Raw genomic sequence first — 19,843 nt, 5'->3', positions numbered from 1 at the left:
GTAACCTTTATTTTAATAACATTTAAAACAATACCTCTCCTTATGAATGATAGCTGTTTAAAAACATTTTTTTGCTCTTTCTTTCTACATCATCTTTGGAAGCAATGTTTCCTGAACTTTCTAGCAGATAATTTTCTTTTTTTTTGAGCTGAAAAATTCCCTCCTAAGAAGCAAGTAGCTGTCCCTGATTCTTTGATAGTCTTCCTGTTTTGCAGACCCTGGCTGGGTTGGCAAGCTTGTCGGTCAAGTTTCTTCTTTTCATTTTACATGTAAAACAACCCTACAGCCTCCACCTTGGTGGCTTCCCTAAGAGCTTACAGTCATTTTGTGAGTTACAATTTTTAAAATAGCCGTCAATCTTCATGACGTATCTCTGAGACAGGTGAAGGTATTTAAATGAAAATAAATACTGACATCCACCTATGATATTCGCATCAACAAAGGCGTATTTTCAGCAGTAACGCTCCTTCTGTTGATGGTGAAGACAGGTCTTCTGTGGGGGCAGTGTTTTTGTTACTTGGCACATACAACTTATTCAATATTTGGTCGTCACGTTACAAAAGCATCCCCGCCTTACCTCCACCCACCAAAGCAAGGCTGTCTTGCTCTCCTCTCACGGGTAAGGAGACCGAACTGGAGAGGATGAGGAGTAACTGAAGCCGAAAGCATTGTCCCTGGTCTCCCAAAGGTTTGCTTCACCCCAGAGCCATGGTCCTTCTTCTCTGTCTGAACGCAAGAGAGAATAGAACAATTTAGTTACCAGTAATGCATGAGAGGAGAAGGAGAATGCTTTGAGTTTCGGATTGTTCAGCTCAGTGCCATGATTTCCTCCGGCAGTTCTTGGAAGGCAGTATCTTCCTCACTCAGGGAATATTCTATTTTATTGTGCTTTAAGGAGTCCCACAAAAAGCTCATAGCTATGTGAGTACCAGAGAATGGTGGCTTCCCAGAGGCCATCGCGGAGAGTGTAAAACATGCTTATGAGTGGCTGCATGAGACAGGAGCGGGAGCAGAGAGGGACTGACTGCACGTGGGCATGAGAGATCTTTCTGGATTGGCCGAAATGTTCTAAAACTGGATTATGGTCATGGCTGCACAGCTCTGTGAATATGCTAAAATCATTGAATTGTATCCTTAAAGTGGGTGAATTTTATGGTTTGTAAATGATACCTCAATGAAGCTGCTTTAAAAAATGGCTGCAATTTGGAGTGTCTTAAAAGGGAACCACATTTCCACTCGGTATCTGGGCACCGTGGCACTCACTCCATAGTGCAGTGTTAGCTGAAGGCTTCCGCACCTGTGTAGAAGTGGGCAGGGAAGGCACAGGGGGAGGAGGGGGAGGAGATGACGATGAACTGAATCTGCCACAGGGAGAGCGCAACACCTTTGTGATCATGACAACTCAAACTAGGTTCCAAAAGTTAAACTACACTCCTCTCCAGGGTTTGAAGGCTCACTCTCTGAATTGCCCTAATTCTTTCATTAGGTTGACGACAACACCACCCCATAGCCAGAAATCTTACCATAACATCCTAGTCCACCTGTATAGACTGTCGTTGAAATGATTTGATCAGATGTCCTATGCAGATGTGGGTAAATATATTTAAAAATCTTTCTGTGTAACATCAATATGACTAATGTAGTTTAATTGCCATTTTTTTTTTTGCTTAGTTGCCATTATTTAATAAGGTGCAGAAAATATTTGATATGACAGATTTTTAAAAAATTTTCCAACCTCTTAATTTTTTTGTGTGTGTTTTCCGGAACGGAGGCAACCAAGATTTCAGCGTCTGATTTATTGAAGAAATTGGTTGGCTTTGCTGACTCACATTGTTGAGACTTGAGATAAGGCTGTAGGACTCCCTCAGTAACTGGGGCCACAGGAAACAATTGACACTGTTTCTTAATTCACATTGTTTCTGAGACATTTCCTACTTCCTAGTATAATATAGCTTTCCCATGAGAACAATTTGCTTGCAAATGGTTAGACATGATAAATTTCTCATTGGCACACATTGTGTGGGGAATATTTCACTGTGCTTTGTAGTAGCCGAGTTGCTCTGTGTGTGTGTGTGTGTGTGTGTGTGTGTGTGTTGGGAAGGGGGTCCTGCTTTGTGTAAAGATGGCTCCAACTTCATTCCAAGCATCAGATATTTTCTTTTGAATGCTAACCCATTCACTTAGGTTTTGCATTCTTTAGTTGGAATCTCTTTCTTGAAGGAAATTCTTTTAAGCTTGCCAATTTAAGGAAACACTCCTGTGAACCATGGTACTTTTAGATGTGTCTGATGAGTTACTGTGGAAAGAAGTTCATGGAGGTTTATATCAGACATACTGTTTGCATGTAGGTATGTGATGTTGTCTGGGGCATTGTGAAGTTGTTGTCAAGGATTAATAATTCCAGAAATGGGGGAAGGGGGCAAAAAAAACCATACATGGGATAATCTAATCTAATTAGCAGTTCAAAAAAAGTGTTCACATTATTTCTGAAACAGTAGGTCCTACATTCAGAATTTATACTGTATATAAATTGAAAGTAAAAGTTTCCCAATTAAAAATAAAGCAGTGGAACTTTGAGTTCCTTTTTTTTTTTGTCTTATCAGATTTTGTAAAAATAATACCACTTGTCAGTTTTGCAGCTCCTTCCATCTAGAGAACTGAAAGCATTTCACAATCTTTTTTCCTCATGCCCTTCTCTTCAAGGCAATTTTTGCTGGGCTGGATTTATTTTTATCATTGCAACAACCAGTTTTTAGAAACTTTTGGAAACTGAAAAAGAAAAATGAGAATGGCACTGTAGCTGACATTCATTTTAGCTGTTTCCTAGTGTGAACATTTGAGTATTTCTAAAATCTTCTCTCCAAGTATGTCTTATTTTTCTCAGTTTGTCCCAGTTCTAAGTCTCTATTCTGCTGATTAGGTTAAAAAAAGTTTTCGTGTAAAGACCTTATCCTTAGCAAAATGACTTTTTGAACTTTGAGTTAAATCTTTATTTTTGTAGCTCTAACAGCTCCTTTTCCAGAAAGCACCCTATTCAGTATAATCATAGACTTACGGAAGGTTAGAGCTGGAAGGGCCTCTAGGGATTACCCAATATAAGCCTCTCATATAAATGATGAAGTTGAGGCTCAGAGGGGTTAAGAGACATGCTCAAGGTCATATAGCTAATTGATGGCAGAAGTGTGACCAGAATCAAGGATTCCTGATTTCCAGTTTGATATTCTTTGGTTGTCCTAAGAAGTCGTCTGTCTGGACAGAACTAGAGCACACCCTTGCAGAATCCTAGCGCCAGCCAACAGGTTGGATTATACTGTAGCTAACTGAAAATTGGGAGGCAATTTTATTTTTCCTGTTTGCGTTTGTCACATATAGACTTGTCCTGTTGAATTCACAGACATTTTCTTCTGACCCGTGCATCCTGTGCAATTTTTGTGCAGCAGAGAATGTGATTTGAACTGACCAGTGACTTGTGCCCCTTCCCTAGGCCACCACACCATCTACATCGGGGTTCACGTGCCGAAGAGCTACAGGAGAAGGAGACGTCACAAGAGAAGGACGGGGCACAAAGAAAAGAAGGAAAAGGAGAGAATCTCGGAGAACTACTCTGACAAATCGGATGTTGAAAATGCTGATGAATCCAGCAGCAGCATCCTGAAGCCTCTCAGTGAGTACTCTCTGGGTGCCGGTGCCTCTCTGCGTCACTCCCACATCTTTGGAAAAGACAATTTTTAGCATCTTGCGGCTAAGGGGGAGGGCTGCAGCGGTACTGGGACGGTCTGCTCCCAAGGGTAGTGTCTATGGAAATGCTTTGCTTGCACTGGCAGGTTGATCTAGGAGATCATCTGGGAAGATTCCGAGTCGATCAGAAAAGATCTGACAAAGTTCAGGCATAGTTGTGCGTTCTGCATTTTGATGAGTGAAGGAGGGTGGAGTGTTACAGATGGTATTTAACTATAGTAATCAACAGTCATGGGAAGACAGAGAGCTTTTTGGATTGTTTCTGCTTAGCAATAGGTTCTTTTGAGACAGTAGGTCGAGATGAGAGCATATGCATATATATTTATATATCTTTCCAAATGTTAGAATTGTAGGTGACGTTTTACCAGGTTGTGGGCCAGGTCAACGAGTTAAAAAGGAATTGTGGAAAAGCATCCTGTAAGACAGAGACTATAGAGCCACACAGCTCTTGAAATATTGAACGTATGAGATCTCATCGTTAGATAAAAAAGTGTTATGAAGAACAGAACAGCAGGAGGTCAAGGAACACCTAGGGTCAACGGTGTGTTTAGGTGTATATTCATGTTGCTTTTTGTTTCATTTAATGTGGAGAATATTTGGCTACATGGGTAGCCTGGTGGCTGAAATGAGAATGAATCTGTGTAGTAGAAACCCATGCCAATTTTGGGAGATTCCCCAACAGGAGTTACACAGTGACAGCTTTTCATGTTGGCAGAGCTCTGTGCATTCTTCATGTCTTTGCTACAGTTGCAGAAATACAGACCCTGCAATAAAATGCATTATGGGTGGCACAGATAAATATCAAGTTCAGTCATTGCAGGTGATGACAGGCCAAATTAGAATGAACAGCTCAGGGGCGTTGAAAAGTGAATTTACAGAGTTAAATTAAAGAGGGTGTGAGGCATAGTGATGTGAATCTGTGACAGTCTCACCATTGGAACTGAGCAGGTGGCTTAGGAAACTAGGGAAGTACCGTGCTGAGAGGAGCAATGTGGACGGACCATTGAATTAAAGATAAAAGCTTAGAGGAGAGTTTGAGATGGACCACGAAATTAAAATTAAAGGGTGCCGGAATAAATGTAAGACTTAGAAGGACCAGAGGACAGGAGACTAAAGTTATGTACTTTTCATTGAAATATTGGAGAAAAGCCTTTCTGAAAGGGATCCTAGGTATATTGACTAGAGTAATGGAGTCTGTTTTGAGCAAAGTCTTTGAAATGCCTATAAAAGAGGTTATAGTTAATATTCTGGAGGAACAGAAGATAACATTCCTTTCCAAATACATTACTATTGTTATCTCAATTTACTATCTGTTTTGGCAAGGCCTGAGCCACTATCAGAGGTGCTCTCCCCCCTGTTACATGTTCTCTCTCTCTCTCTCTCTCTGTGTGTGTGTGTGTGTGTGTGTGTCTCTGTCTCTTTTATAACTCATCTTTCATTCTGCAATTTAAGAACAAGAGTGCATCACTACTATAAATATTAAAAAGTAAAGAGGTGTTCACCTAGACAAATGGGCCCAGGGAATTTGAGAGGACAGTTATGTACCAGCTTTTGAGGAAGGGCAATGTCAGTGTCAGGAACACTCAGGTAATACGGAATGAACAGATCAGTTTGGTCTAGAGAATCATCATCTCTTGCTTAGGCATCTGCAACAGCCTCTGCTTTTCAAGTCTTTCTCCACACAGAGACAACATTGATCATCATAAAGTGTAAATTGGGTCATGTCCTTCCTCTGCTGAAAACTTCCTGTTGTCCTTAGAATAAAATCTCAATTGGGCATCATGGACAACAGTGGCTCTCTAGTCCTGTGTTGTGCCATTCTCTCCTTGCTCACTTTACTCTAATCACACTCATGTTATAGTTCCTCGGTGCTGAAACCTGTTCTGCCTCAGGGCCTTTGCACATGCAATATTGTTTTCCTGGAATGGTCTCAACCCATTCTTTTTTTTTCCGCCCCAGGAAAATATGAGTTTATTAAATTTGTAGCATTTCAAAAGCTAAAAATTAGGGAATGGTAGGAAAGTTTCAGGGCTTGGGTTGAGTGATTTTTAAAAATATTTTTATTATTATTTCAAAATACTACAGGGGTACAAAAGTTCTTGGTTACATGAATCACTTTTGTTACACTTGAGTCAGGGTTATAAGGGTGCCCATCAACCAGATAGTGTTCATTGTACACATTAGGTAGGTTTTTCCCATCCCTTCCTCCCCACTCCCCTGCTTGATTTCCGTTGAGTTTTACTTCCCTCTGCATGTGTGCTCGTCGATTAGTTCTAATTCAGTAGCAAGTATAAGTGGTGTTTGTTTTTCCATTCTTTAGAAACTTCACTTAGGATAATGGTCTCCAGTTGCATCCAAATTGTTGCAAAAGGCCTTAACTCATCCTTCTTCATGACTGCATAGCACTCCATGGTATACATATGTCACGTTTTGTTAATCCACTCATGAATTGATGGGCACTTCGGTTGTTTCCACAGCTTTGCAATTATAAACTGTGCTATGATAAACATTTGAGTGCAGGTGTCTTTTTGATAAAATGACTTCTTTTCTTTTGGGTAGATACCCAGTAGTGGGATTGCTGGATCAAATGATAAGTCTACTTTTAGTTCTTTGAGGAATCTCTATACTGTTTTCCACAGAGGTTGTACTAATTTGCAGCCCCACCAACAATGTGTAAGCATTCTTTTCTCTCTGCATCCACACCAGCATCTATTATTTTTAGATGTTTTAATAGTAGCCATTCTGACAGGGGTAAGGTGATATTTCACTGTGGTCTTAATTTGCATTTCCCTGATAATTAGTGATGTTGAGCATTTTTTCATATTTTGTTGGCCATTTGTTAATCTTCTTTTGAAAAGCTTCTGTTCCATGTCTTTTGCCCACATTTTAATGGGGTTGTTTTTTTCTTGCTGATTTGCTTAAGTTCTTTGTAGCTTCTTGTTATTGGTTTGTTGGATGTATAGTTTGCAAATATTTTCTCCTATTCTGTAGGTTGTCTATTTGCTCTGTTGATTATTTCCTTAGCTGTGCAGAAACTTTTTCAGTTAATCAAGTTCCATTTATTTATTTTTGTTGTTGCTGTAATTGCCATTGGGGTCTTCTTCATAAATTCTTTGCCCAGGCTAATATCCAGAAGAGTTTTTCCAACATTTTCTTCTAGCATTCTCATGGTTTCATGTTGTACATTTAAGTCTTTTATCCATCTTGAATTAATTTTTGTGAGTGGTGAGAGATAGGGATCCTATTTCATTCTTCTGCATGTGGCTTATCAAATTTTTCCAGCACCATTTATTGAATAGGGCTTCTTTTCCCCAGTGTATATTGTTGCCTGCTTAGTCAAAGATCAGTTGGCTGTATGTGTATTGTTTTATATCTGGGTTCTCTCTTCCATTCCACTGGTCTATGCTTCTATTTTTGTGACAGTACTGTGCCATTTTGCTTACTATAGCCTTGTAATATAGTTTGAAGTCTGATAATGTGATGCCTCCAGATTTGTTCCTTTTGCTTAAGATTGCTTTGGCTATTCAGGCTCTTTTTTGGAGTATGTACTAAGTATATACCTAGGTATTTTATTTTCTTTGTTGCTGTTGTGAATGGTATTGAGACTGTGATTTGATTCTCAGCTTGACTGTTTTTGGTGTATAGGAATGCTACTGATTTGTGTACAATGATTTTGTAACCTGACACTTTGCTGAATTTATTTATCAATTCAGGGAGTCTCTTAGTGGAATCTTTGGGGTTTTCTAGATATAAGATTGTATCACCAGCACAAAGCAATAATTTGACTTCCTCTTTCGCAATTTGGATACCCCTAATTTCTTTCTCTTGCCTGATTGCTCTGGCCAGGACTTCCAGCACTGTGTTGAATAGAAGTGGTGACAGTGGTCACCCTTGTCTTGTTCCAGTTCTTAGTGGGAATGCTTTCAACTTTTCTCCATTCAGTATGATGCTGATTGTGGGTTTGTCATATATGGCTTTTATAATGTTGAAATATGTTCTTTCTATGTCTAGTTAGTTGAGGATTTATATCATGAAAGGGTGCTGAATTTTGTCAGATGTTTTTCTGCATCTATTGAGATGACCATATGGTCTTTGTTTTTTGCTTCAGTTTATGTGGTGAATCACAGTTATTGATTTAGGTATGTTAACCATCCTTGCATCCCTGGCATGAAGCCACTAGGTCATGGTGGATTATTGTTTTTTATGTGCTGTTGAATTCAGTTTGCTAATATTTTATTGCGGATTTTTGCATCTATATTCTCAAAGGATATTGGTCTATAGTTTTTTTGTTGTCGTTGTTGTGTCCTTTTCTGGTTTTGGTATCAAGGTGATACTGGCTTCGTAGAATGAGTTGGTGAGGCTTCCCTCATTCTTGATGTTATGGAATAATTTCTTCAGTATGGGTACCAGCTCTTCTTTGTAGGTCTGATAAAATTCAGCTGTGAATTCACCTGGTCCAGGGCTTTTTTTGTTGGAAGATTTTTTTTATTACTGCTTCAATCTCATTGCTCATTATTGGTCTGTTCAGGAGTTCTGTTTCTTCCTGATTGAGTATTGGGAGGTTGTGTGTTTCCGGGAATTTTTCCATTTCCTTTGCATTTTTGAGAGTGTGTGTGTGTGTGTGTGTGTGTGTAGAGATTTTCATACTGTTCACAGATGATATTTTGTATCTGCTGTAATATCTCCTATTTCATTTCTGATTGAGCTTATTTGGGTTCTTTCTCTTCCTGATTAATGTAGCAAGAGGACTATCAATTATGTTTATCTTTTCAAAGCACTAACTTTTTGTTTTATTGATCCTTTGTATTTTTTTTTTTGTTTTGTTTTCCATTTTGTTTCATTCTGCTCTCACCTTAGTTATTTCTTTTGTTCTGCTGGCTTTGGGTTTGGTTTGCCCTTCCTTTTCTAGTTCCTTAAGATGTGTCATTAGATTGTTAATTTGTGATTTCTTTGTCTTTTTTTTGTAGGTGTTTAAGGCTATGAATTTCCCCCCAGGACTGCTTTTGCTGAATCCCATAGATTTTGATAGCTTGTGTCCGGTTTGAGGAATCTTTTGATTTCCATCTTAATTTCATTATGGACCCATTAATCTTTCAGCAGCAGAGTTGTTTAATTTCCCTGACTTTGTGTAGAATTGAGTGTTTCTCTTTTTTTTAGTTTTATTCCACTGTGGTCTAAGAAGAGACATGGTATGATTTCTGTTTTTTGAATTTGTTGAGACATGTTTTGTGCCCTAAGATATGATCAATCTTAGAGAATATTCCATGTGCTGATGAGAAGAATTTATATTGGTAGTTGTTGGATAAAATGTTCTGTAAATATGTTAGGCTCCTTTGTTCTAGAGTCCTGTTTAAGCCCAGTGTTTATTTATTTATTTTCTGCTTGGATGATCTGTCCAGTTCTGCCTGTGGAGGGTTGAAGTTGCTGGCACTTACAATGCTGCTATTTATCTCTTTGCTTATATCTCATAGGGTTTGCTTTATGAATCCGGGCATTCTTGTGTTAAGTACATGAATATTTAGGATTGTTATGTCTTCTTGTTCAATTATTCCCTTTACCATTATATAATGACCATCTTTGTCTTTCTTTGCTATTGCTGATTTAAAGTCAATTTTATCTGATATGAGAATGGCTATATCTGCTTTCTTTTGGTTTCCATTTGCATGGAATATTTTTTTCTGTCCCTCCACCTTGAGTCTGTATGAGTCCTTGTGGGTTCGTTGTGTTTCCTGGAGACAGCAGATACTTAGGTTGTATTTTTTCATCCATTTAGCCAGCATATGTCTCTCTCTCTTTTTTTTGTATCCATGTAGCAAAACAGCGTATGTCTCTTGAGTGGGGCATTCAGCCTGTTCACATTGATAGAATTAATATGTGGGATGCTGTTCTGTTCATTATGTTGGGTGGTATGTTATTGCTTTGATTTATCTCTTGTGTTATTGTTTCATATGAGCTCCAGGCTTTAGCTTTTGGGTGGTTTTACACTGGTGGGTGTTTATTGTGCTGATCCTTGTATAATGCAGTTCAGAGTATTTCCTACAGGGCAGGTCTGGTCTTGACAAATTCTCTCACTGTTGGCTTGTCTGGAGAAGTCTTTGTTTCTCCTTCATATATGAAAATTAGTTTTGCAAATACAAAATTCAAGGTTGGCAGTTGTTCTGTTTAAGAAGACTGAAAATGGGGCCCCAGTCCCTTCTGGCTTATAAGGTCTCAGTTGAGAAGTCTGTACTTAGCTTGATGGGTTTTCCTTTGTAAGTTGCTTGATGTTTTTGTCTCATGGCTCGCAGGAGTTACTACTTTGTGTTGACTTTGGCTAGTCTGTTGACTATGTGTCTTGGTGATTGCCTCTTTGCAATGAATCTCGCAGGTGTTCGTTGAGGTTCTTGCACCTGGATGTCTAAATCTGTAGCAAGACCAGGGAAGTTTTCCTCAATTATTCCCTCAAATAGGTTTTCCAGCCCTTGTGTGTTTTCTTCTTCATTCTCAGGGATGTCTATGATTCTTATATTTGGCCATTTTACATAATCCCATATTTCTTGTAGGCTTTGTTCATTCATCTTAATTCTCTGTTCTTTGTTTTTGACAATTAATTCAAAGAGTTGTGTTGAAGCTCTGAGATTCTTTCTTCCACCTGGTCTAGTCTATTCTTAAAACTTTCCACTGTGTTTTGTATTTCCTTAAATGAATTTTCCATTTCTAGAAATTCTATTTAGTTTTTCTTAATATGTCAATCTCTTTAGTGAATTTTTCATTCATTTCCTGAATTGTTTTTTTTGAGTTCTCTGAGTTGGTTTTCCATTTTCTCTTGAATTTCATTGAGCTTCCTTACAATCCATATTTGGAATTCTTTATCTGTCATTTCAGTATTTTAATTTTGGTTGGTATCCATTGCTGGAGAGCCTGTGTTCCCTTTTTGGGGTGCCCTTTAGCTCTGATTTCTCCTACTTCCAGAGTTCTTTGGCTGATTCCTTCTCATCTGGGGCAACTGTTGCTTCTTATTTTTGAATTTTCTTTTGTTTAGATGGGGCTTCTCCCCACCCCTTGTATGGGTGTGTCTGTAGGATATGTTGGGAAAGAGGGAAAGAATCTTTGGCTTTGCTTGTGGGTGCTTTGATGGAGATGTAGGTTCTGGAAGGATGCCTTGGTTATAGATATACTTAGTGTGGTGATTTTCTCAGTTGCTAGTTGTTTGTAGGCTGTAGCAGTCATGAGCTATGTGTGTGGGCAGATTCCCTGTCTCTCTTTGATGAGGGAGGCTGGAGGTCTTTGAAATCCTTTCTCTTTCGCTAGCCTAGTGGTCTTCTTAACAGTGTGAATTGTATTGACACCCCCAGTTTAATCTTTGAGACAGTAAGTGGTGCTTGTGGGTGAGAATCAACCACACCCTATACGATTGAGTCAGTAAATGCTGTAAAGGTCTGTGTAAATTGGCATCCCTGTCAGTAGGTGGTGCTTGCCAGAAGGAACAAGCTGCAGTGTTGTTTTTGGTTGTTTTGGGGCCTGTTACCAGCTCTAGCCCCTCAGGGGAAGCACTTGAATGCCCCAGGTGGTAGATAGGGCCCTAGAGCTTCCAGGTGAGTCCTTATTCTTTGCCACAGCACAGGTGGGTGGGGGAGTGAGGCTAGGCAGGGATGGGTTGGGTGAGTCTGCTCTCAGGCTCCACAAAAGCTGGGAAAGTATCTGTTTCAACAGGGGTCAAAGATCTGCTCCCAGGCTTCTGGGGAAAACCACCAGGAAGAAGCTAAAGTGGCCCCACCCAACTAGAAAGTCTGCTTGTGTCTGGGAGGCAAGGCCATCTGAGATTCACAATCTGGCTGTCAGGAGTGGGTTTCACTCTTCTGCCCCTGTCCCCTGCCCTGTGGTCTCCCTCCAGCATCTGCCAGCAGGTGCTCAAACTAGCTGATCTTCTCCACGATGGTGCTTCAGTCTGTAAGCTTCCCTGTCTGGGATCCTTCCTCAGGCTGAAAGTGTGGCCTTCCTGTGGGGGGAGTGTGTTGTGGCTGGGACCCACGCTGTGCTGTCTTCAGTTCTGCCCACGCAGGCCCTCTCTCCTCCCAAGATTAGGTCACAGATCTCCCCTCCATTTCCCCAGGCAACACGACTGAGTCCTGGAGGTATGGGATCTGGCCATGGGCCTGTCCCTGGGTCCTTGAAGATTCATCCCTGACCATGCCAGGGAGAAGAGTGCTGGTCCCGAATTGCCTATGGGGTGCTCAAGCAGGTTTGATGTCCCTCCACTTTTGGGTGTGCCCTGCTCTGATGGAGCAGCCAGGCAAGCAGCACCGGGGAGGGCCAGTGAGCAGGGAGCTCACAGTCTGAGCACCCCTTAGTCCTCTGCAGGTCTTTAAGAGGAAAGGTTTGAGCCCCTCTCTCACTGGAAACCCCAGTGTTGTGGATGCATCAACAGAGGGGCAGCAGCGGCTCCTGAGGGCCCTGGCTGTCTCAGTAGCCATGGTTGGTGGGGAGGAGCAGGGGAGGAAAAGAGTCTGAATGGAAGAAAACCGGCACTATGTTTATCTCTCTTCCTCTCTCTGGATGGCAGCTGGCCCGGAACGTCCAGGTTCTGGGGTTTTGCAGATCCACCAGGACTCACTGGCCCCCTGTGGCTCCCGTAGTCTGGACTGGAGTTGGGAAATGTTTGTGTGGGAATGGGCAAGAAGAAGACTGAAGGGCTGAAGCCCTCTGGGAAGGACAAAGGTGCACAGTGGCTGGATAAGCAATATGGTGCCTGCCGCCTTGGCTCAGATCTGTGGCGATGGGGAGCGACCCCAAGGGGGCTGGCAGCCTGTGCATTGTCCTCAAGTTGCTCCTAGCTCACTGGCAGCAGCCACTTTTGGGCTCCTGAGGGTGGAAAGGCTTTCTAGCAGCTTGGGAGCCTGCTGACTACCAGAGACTCGAGTGAGGGAGAAACAAACTGCTCTACCTTTTCGCTGCCCTCCAGGCCTCTCGAGGGTTGACCTCTGCTGCTCTCTCACTCCTTCTCGTTCTACTCAGCAACTTCTTCCTGTGGACCTCTCGTAGGTTCTGGCACTTTCCCCTTGTAATCGTACCCAATCTACGATAGTTTTTTTAATTTGTTTTTTCTTTTTCATCTAAGTCTTTGCTTTCTGAGATGCTCTGGCAGCTGGTGTCTCTGGTCAGCCATCTTGTGCCCTCTCCTAGAAGAGCATCCCAACGTCCTGGAAGAGTTTTGATAGCAAAGAGCTGGGCATTTGTAGGAGACTAGAATAGGCCACCTCAGATAATGACTGTGGGAGACCAAAATATCGGTCACCCCATTCTCGTCCTGGTTCGTTTTTCTCTTTCTTTATGTTTTGGCTTTTAAATGTTACCTTTTCAGAGAGGCCTTTCCTTACTACTTTCTCATGCAGCTGCCTGTTCATTATTCTTTCTCAGCTCCTTATTTGTTTCCTTAATAATATTAATACATATTTCTACTTGTGGCTTTGTGAGCCTGCAGTTTTGTCTTGAGCTAATGCTAGACTGTAAGCTCTCTGACAGCAAGGAGCAGGTTGGGCTTGTTCTCTGCACTCTCTCTGGCACCCAGCACAAGGCCTGGCACACAGTATGTGCTTAATACGTGTTTACTGAAGAATAATTGGATGTGTGGATCACTACAGGGGAAGATAAAACCATTGCTTCTATTTGTCTGAATATTGCCTACATTCTAGATAAAGATACAGCTGTTTTTCTTGTTTTTAAGCCTTGCACATCATCTTTATATTTCCCTGCATTGCCTTTCTCCCTTGCCTTGTAAAATCTGGTCCTCACTTTTAATTATCCCACTCTGGAAAGTGCCTCGTTATTTTTTTCTGTTGCCAACATGGTATTTTGATCTGGGTGGATGACTCCTGAGTGTATGGAGTTGGTTGTTACCCACAGGTGACGGAAGAAGTTGTTCCACAGGGCGCATGGATCCATCATGTCCACTTAGAACTCGAGCAGCTCTCCTTCTGAAGCCACATTACAGTGACATGAGCCAGGCATGGTGGCACACACCTGTAGTAGCAGACATTCAGGAGGCTGAGATGGGAGGATTGCTTTAGCCCAGGAGTTCAAGGCTGTGGTGCGCATGACCATACCTGTGAATAGCCACTGCACTCCAGCCTGGGCAACATAGTGAGACCCAGTCTCTAAAAAAAAAAAATGTGGCATGGAATTGAATAGGAAAGGGCATTTATAAAAAGAAGCAAACCGAATATCTTCCAGTATTGAGGCACATCAGGAACGTGACATAATGAACAGGTTCATTTAGTTTATAACAGACATGCTTTTTATTTCCTCTGTGGCTCTGGTGTCAAGACAGGTTTAAGAGCGAATGCATGTTTGATCTTACACATTTGGAGCGTTGAGGAGGAAGCTCGCCAGCCTCGTAACCCCCTCCGAGCTTGGCAGCAGCTCCAAGTCCTGGCACAGCTGCTATTCCCAGTGTGGCGTCAGAGCTGGTGTCCCAGCTGGGGACACGGAGAAGAAAACGTGTGTGCGAGTGTGGTGCACAGAGCAACAGGGAGCGAGAGGCTGGGGAAGAAAAGCGAAATGGAAGAACAAGCAGGAGGAGAGACAAGGGAATGAGGAGGTGGTGTGGAGTGGGCGGTGGAGAGAAAAGTTAGATTGTGCTCTTTCTTAAAAATAATTCTTTTGCCTCCTCCACTGTGCACTTTTTTTTTTTTTTTTTTTTTTTAGTTAGCAGCTGCCATCCTCTGAGGGTTGCCCAAAAGGTGGGTGGGAAGGTGGTCCTGGCTGAGACAGGCTTTGGAAACACAGCACGGCTTCCCACCCCTGGATGGTTTTGACCTCTGCACCTCTCATTTTGTCCGTGTCCTGTGATATTTATGGGGGCGTCACAGGCCGCTTTGTGACTGCAGAGACTCTGAAAATGTGCAAAATGTTAGGAGAAACACAGCTACAAACAGAACATCCTGTTTAGCATTTTGATCTGATGTGTAAGATATTTCTTGACAAGCTTGAACGTGCATCCGTGCTTGGCGGTGCAAACTGCCTGTCACACCCGGGCCTGGCCCATTGTGGAATCGCAGCGCTAGGTGTGTGCACACAGACACTCATTCAGTCTTGTGGCATTCCTTTTTAGCTTTTTGGATGTGTACCAGAGCTGACGGATTTATGCTAGTGAGCATTGTTCTGTGAGCCTGAGACAATGGATGCTGGTTGGTGATCCAGTTATATTCAGGAAACTGCAACAGAGAAATGGGCAGCTGCTTTTGTTTGGTGCTTCCGGGTAAATGAACAGAGTAGCTTTTCATAAGAGCCAAGAATATTTGGTGTTTTGTCATTTGACTTCCCCTTTTCCCAGTGCACACCCCTGCTCCCTCCCCCGACCTGACCTCATACTTCTTAGTACATTTCTACTTTTTCTTGATTTTTAAAATGTTTTCAGGTAAGACCCTTAATTTTGATATCACAAGGTAGAATTTCTTTAAATTTCTGTGTGCCATTGGTGTATCTCAAAAATCATTGCGTACACAGGAGAGAAGGGAATCTTTGGAATGTGTGTAAAATAAGGGAATCTGTCCCTGTTTAAAAAACAAAACAAAAACACAAACACAAAAGAGCTATGCTGTCTCTTTCATCCTCTTCTCTTTTTTTTCCACCTTAAATAAGTAGAGGGAAGTACTTTGTCTTTAGATCTGAGTACCAAAGATTTCTATAGTAAAAAATAATTGAAAACTTCAAGTTTGCCTTTTCTAAAGGGGCACTCGTGATGTAATTTTCCTGGAAAGGGAGCAGATCAGCGGTGAAGTGCACATATTTGAGCTGATTACTTGAGTTTGAAACCCAGTTCATACCAGCAGTATAACCTTGGCTGTTTACTTAACCTCTTTGTGCTCCAATTTCCTCACCTGTAAAAAGGGGATAATGATAAAACTTAATGAGAGTGTTGTGAATATCAAATGAACACTACGTGTGGTTAGCAGTTATGGTTAGTGGTTAATATTTTTGAGTTATATGAGTACCTTATGTCAAGCTCATCTTTTCCTATCCATTGGACGGCGCAGGTAATGCCAAAAACTTCAGGCTAAACCTTCATAGAGATTAATTCCTTATGAACAATGATCACTATTCTTTAAGCTCTTCTGGGCTTTTCTGTCTTGGTATTCTCTTGCTTTAACTGTCAGGTTGGTTCTGGCTCTCAACAGCATATTTGGGAGAACCAGCCAATTTTTTTTTTTTTTTTTTGACACAAAGTCTCTGCTGCCTGGGCTAGAGTGCTGTGGCATCAGCCTAGCTCACAGCAACCTCAAGCTTCTGGGCTCAAGTGATCCTCCTGCCTCAGCCTTCCAAGTAGGTGGGACTACAGGCATGTGCCACCATGCCCAGCATTTTTTTCTATTTTTGAAAGAGACGGGTGTCTCGCTCTTGCTCAGGCTGGTCTCGAACTCCTGACCTCAACTGATCCTCCCTCCTCAGCCTCCCAAAGTGCTAAGGTTATAGATGTGAGCCACCGTGCCTGGCCTCCAACCAAAATTCATTGTCTCATCTTGCCAGTGGGGTCAGTCTGGATGTTGGCTGGCAGGTGAAAGGACCAGGAAAATGAGAATTTCAAGGGGCAGAGGTGCTCTTTTGGGTGGGATACTGCCCCTAGCAGGTAGCTCTGTTTAGCAGGTGTGTCCTTGAATTTAATCAACAGTTGGGATCCCCAGTTCTGGCCCTCTGCAGTCCAGTAGTCCATTCTCTTTCATAAGAAGGCTGCTCTCTTTCTGGCTCTTTCTTTGTGAAATTAATCCGGTTAAGAAGGGCTGTTGGGTGGGACAGTCCAGTCGTTTGAAGGCAGTGTCGTGCAGGAAGGAAAGCGTTTGGCATAGTTGTGTTTTGGTGGCCCTGGGTTGGCTCAGCTATATTGTGTTTTGTGTGGTACAAGTAATTGTTTATTCTTTTGCGATGCTGATGAATGAAAGAGGACTAGGTCATGGTGCTTCTGCCTCTTTAGCCGGTTAACTATATAAATCTCTTAGGGAGCCTTGAATTTCTGAAGTGCAGATTTCTTGAAGTCACCTTGAAGTGCCCGCCACACGGCAGTTCTTACACTGTTCATTTCTTGTTGCCATTGGCTGTTTTATTCCAATAGTTATTCCATTTTATCATGCCATGGGATGTTATGAATAGTGTGTTTATGTGTGTCATGGGAGAGTTGATGTTGTTGCTATTTATAGTGACTTATGAGTTCAGGAGGCCTCAGAGGGTTCTAGTGTACTCCAGGTGCTGGGGTACTCAGGGCTAAAAAGAGACTGTGACTTGGGGTAGAAAATGGGGGAAAACCAGAACAGAGTGTGGAATTTAAGGTGTGAAGTACACTTTAGTGAAGTAATTGACACCACAGGCATTACCACCTAAGCAGAAGGCAGGACACATCCTGTGGTTTGGGGTTCAAGTTTACAAGGCAGGAAGCTTGTTGTGTGTGTGTGTGTGTGTGTGTGTGTGTGTGTGTCTGGAATTCACTAAAAGAATGAAAGGTATTGGCAAAGGATCTTCTTGAAATGGTATTCTGTTTAGGAAATTTTTCATATAGCAGGAAATAACTCTTAAAGGACAAGGGTTCTTAGTACCAGGGATTTAAATTCAGGGCTTTATGAATGTCAACTGTTGATGCAGAATTAGTTTGGGTGAGGGGCCACGGGTAGACTCTATAAATAAATAAATTTCTCCGTAATTCTTCTGTGACCACAATCTGAAGGCAGGAATGTTAGGTTCTTTTAATAACTTTCCCATGGATAGGAGTCTTACTTGACTTTTCATCACATTTTTATAGAGTTGTTATGGCAAGGAGTCCCCATTTTCTTGATTATCCATAGAGTCAAATCTCAGTTATCGTTGACTCTTCTCTGTTCTCTATCTTCCATAGACAGCCACTCACTGAGTCCTGTTGGTGTTACCTTCAAAGTTTCTCTTGTGGCTGTCCCTTCCTTTGAATTCCTAAGGCAACGTCTTCTTATTTGGGTTTTCAGTCTTTCGGTTCTTCCTTGAAATAGAAGGGAGGTATTTCAGACAAGGTTGCCAGACATCTAGAATTGACATTTTTTAATATATATTTTCTAAACTATAGTCCGTCGTCTCTCCTACATTTTAAAAACAAACAAATCTTCTAATGCATCTCATTACTTAAAACAGGTTCCTAACTTGGGGTCCCTAGACACTTAAGAGCGAATTGACAATGTAACAGAGTTTCCTCTACTGTTTTCAATATTTTATGCAGTTTAATGAAAATTTTAGATTTGCACTGTTTCAGCCTCTTTAAGTTCATTCATACCAACTCATAATAACTTTCCCAGTTTTTGAGCTCTTGCAGCAAGTGTTATATGCATTACACATTCTGGTACTTAGACCTGTAATGTTCAAGCAGAGCCTTACCTCTGCCATCCAGGGGTGTGCCATCTCTCCAGTAGTGTTGTTAGGGCCTCCAAGGCAGGAGCCCATATCGCATGCTTCTTTTGAATCACGTTCTGCAATAGCGTATCTTTTGAATGGATGAGTAAATAAAATGTCCGGAAATGACCTATTAGGTTAAAATAATCTGGTTTATTAAAGACAATAAAAACTGGAGAGGAAGGGGTTGGATAATTATTCAGTATGAACAACTATCTTGGTTAAAAAATGCTACCTCCCAATCTAAATTTTAATTGAAATATGATTAAAATATTTAATAGAAATCACCAAAGAGCTATCCAATAGGGCGAGTTGAATAATGGTGAAATAAAAAGCGAGAAGGCCCGGAAAAGTCATTTTTCTCATGTTATAACTCTATAACTTACTTTTTGCAATAACTAGTTTGCATGTGAATAAAATAGAAATTGTCTATGTTTTCACAACAGAGATAACAAGGACTACCATGTGTATATTTTTTCTCATGGAAAAATACTAAAATATTAATATGTGTGAAAATAGGCAGGTCAGTGTAGAAATGCAAAATAATCTTTAAGATGGCATTTCTCTAAAGGACTGTAAAGCCTGTTTAGTTGGAATAAGCCTGCCTTTGCTTATGATTATTTATTTAGGGTTCATATTGCCCTGTGTTGAGTGAGGATAGTACATAAAAGAGGCTATGTAGAATAGTGAGATTTGTCCATTACTAAATGTATCACCAAGGCTGTTGGTGGAATTTCTTATACAGAGAACTTTAAGAATTAGTTCTATAATATATGTGTATCTGGGATGGGTACACAGATTGAGGTCCGTGTTGAATTTAGATGACTTTTATGCATGCTTGTCAGGATTATGGTTTGATGATTCTGAAAAAAGAACATCCTTGGAATTTTTTATTCTTTTGCTATTTGCCAATTAAGCAGAATTCTATTTTGTGAAAAAGCATGTTGCCCTTATTTAGAGTCCACTTCTGGTGGTGGTGGTATTGTGATCCAGCAATTTGTATCAGAATTATCTTTTGTCAGTTACCAAAATTTTACCACAAAGGCCTCAAACGAAAGCAATTATATTTAATTGATTCTGCTTCACTTATGAGGCTTTGGGTAGGAATAATGTAAGTGTAATGGAAAAATGTGAGTTCTGGATGCAGATTTACAATGAATATGTGGGCCGTATAGCTAGCTGTGTTCGTTCAAAGCTGAAGTTGTTTTCATCAGAATATAGGGCAATTTCTGTTACCAAGGTATGGAAATAGCAATTTATATAACTAGAAATTTACTGCAGACTCACCCGATATGCAACACATGCATGAACGACTATAAAATCTTAGGTCAATTCATTGTCTAATTGTACTATGTTATTTCTTGCTGAATGCCACAAACAAATAAACCAACAAATCAAGCAAATGTGCAAAAAACTTCAAAAAGATTTTGGATTATATTTTATTGATGTCCACACATAGACACAGCCAATAGTCTCAATTGCTCCCTTAATTCCTAAATACAGATTTTTGAACAAAAGATACTCTGGGTAAGAAGGACTGAAGACAGGTAACTGGTATTCTGGTGGCTGCTTCAGTTAGAGCAAATGCTAATCAGTTTTTAAAAAGTATGTATGGCTTGAGGAAACTTTTCTGAGATATTGTTGGCACGTTCAAACCAAATTCAGAAGTTTCTGTTTATAGATTTTTTTCCTCCTATGAAACCGACTTTGGAAATCTGTCTATGCT

General features: G+C 41.0%; 1 protein-coding gene across 3 annotated transcripts in view; it reads left to right on the top strand.

Annotated features, from left to right (window-relative positions):
* Positions 1 to 19,843, top strand: part of SLC4A4 (solute carrier family 4 member 4) — a 330,474-nt gene that overhangs the window by 63,239 nt on the left and 247,392 nt on the right. For all 3 annotated transcript variants that reach the window (XM_069458317.1, XM_069458318.1, XM_069458316.1), the window contains exon 3: positions 3,485 to 3,664. In XM_069458317.1, coding sequence (XP_069314418.1) covers positions 3,485 to 3,664 — 180 coding nt within the window. The remainder of the gene's footprint in view (positions 1 to 3,484; positions 3,665 to 19,843) is intronic.

This window comes from Eulemur rufifrons, chromosome 24 (genome assembly GCF_041146395.1).
Source record: "Eulemur rufifrons isolate Redbay chromosome 24, OSU_ERuf_1, whole genome shotgun sequence".
Lineage (NCBI taxonomy): Eukaryota > Metazoa > Chordata > Mammalia > Primates > Lemuridae > Eulemur > Eulemur rufifrons.
Note: the sequence above shows the minus strand (reverse complement) of the source record. Positions and strands in the feature narration are given on the sequence as shown.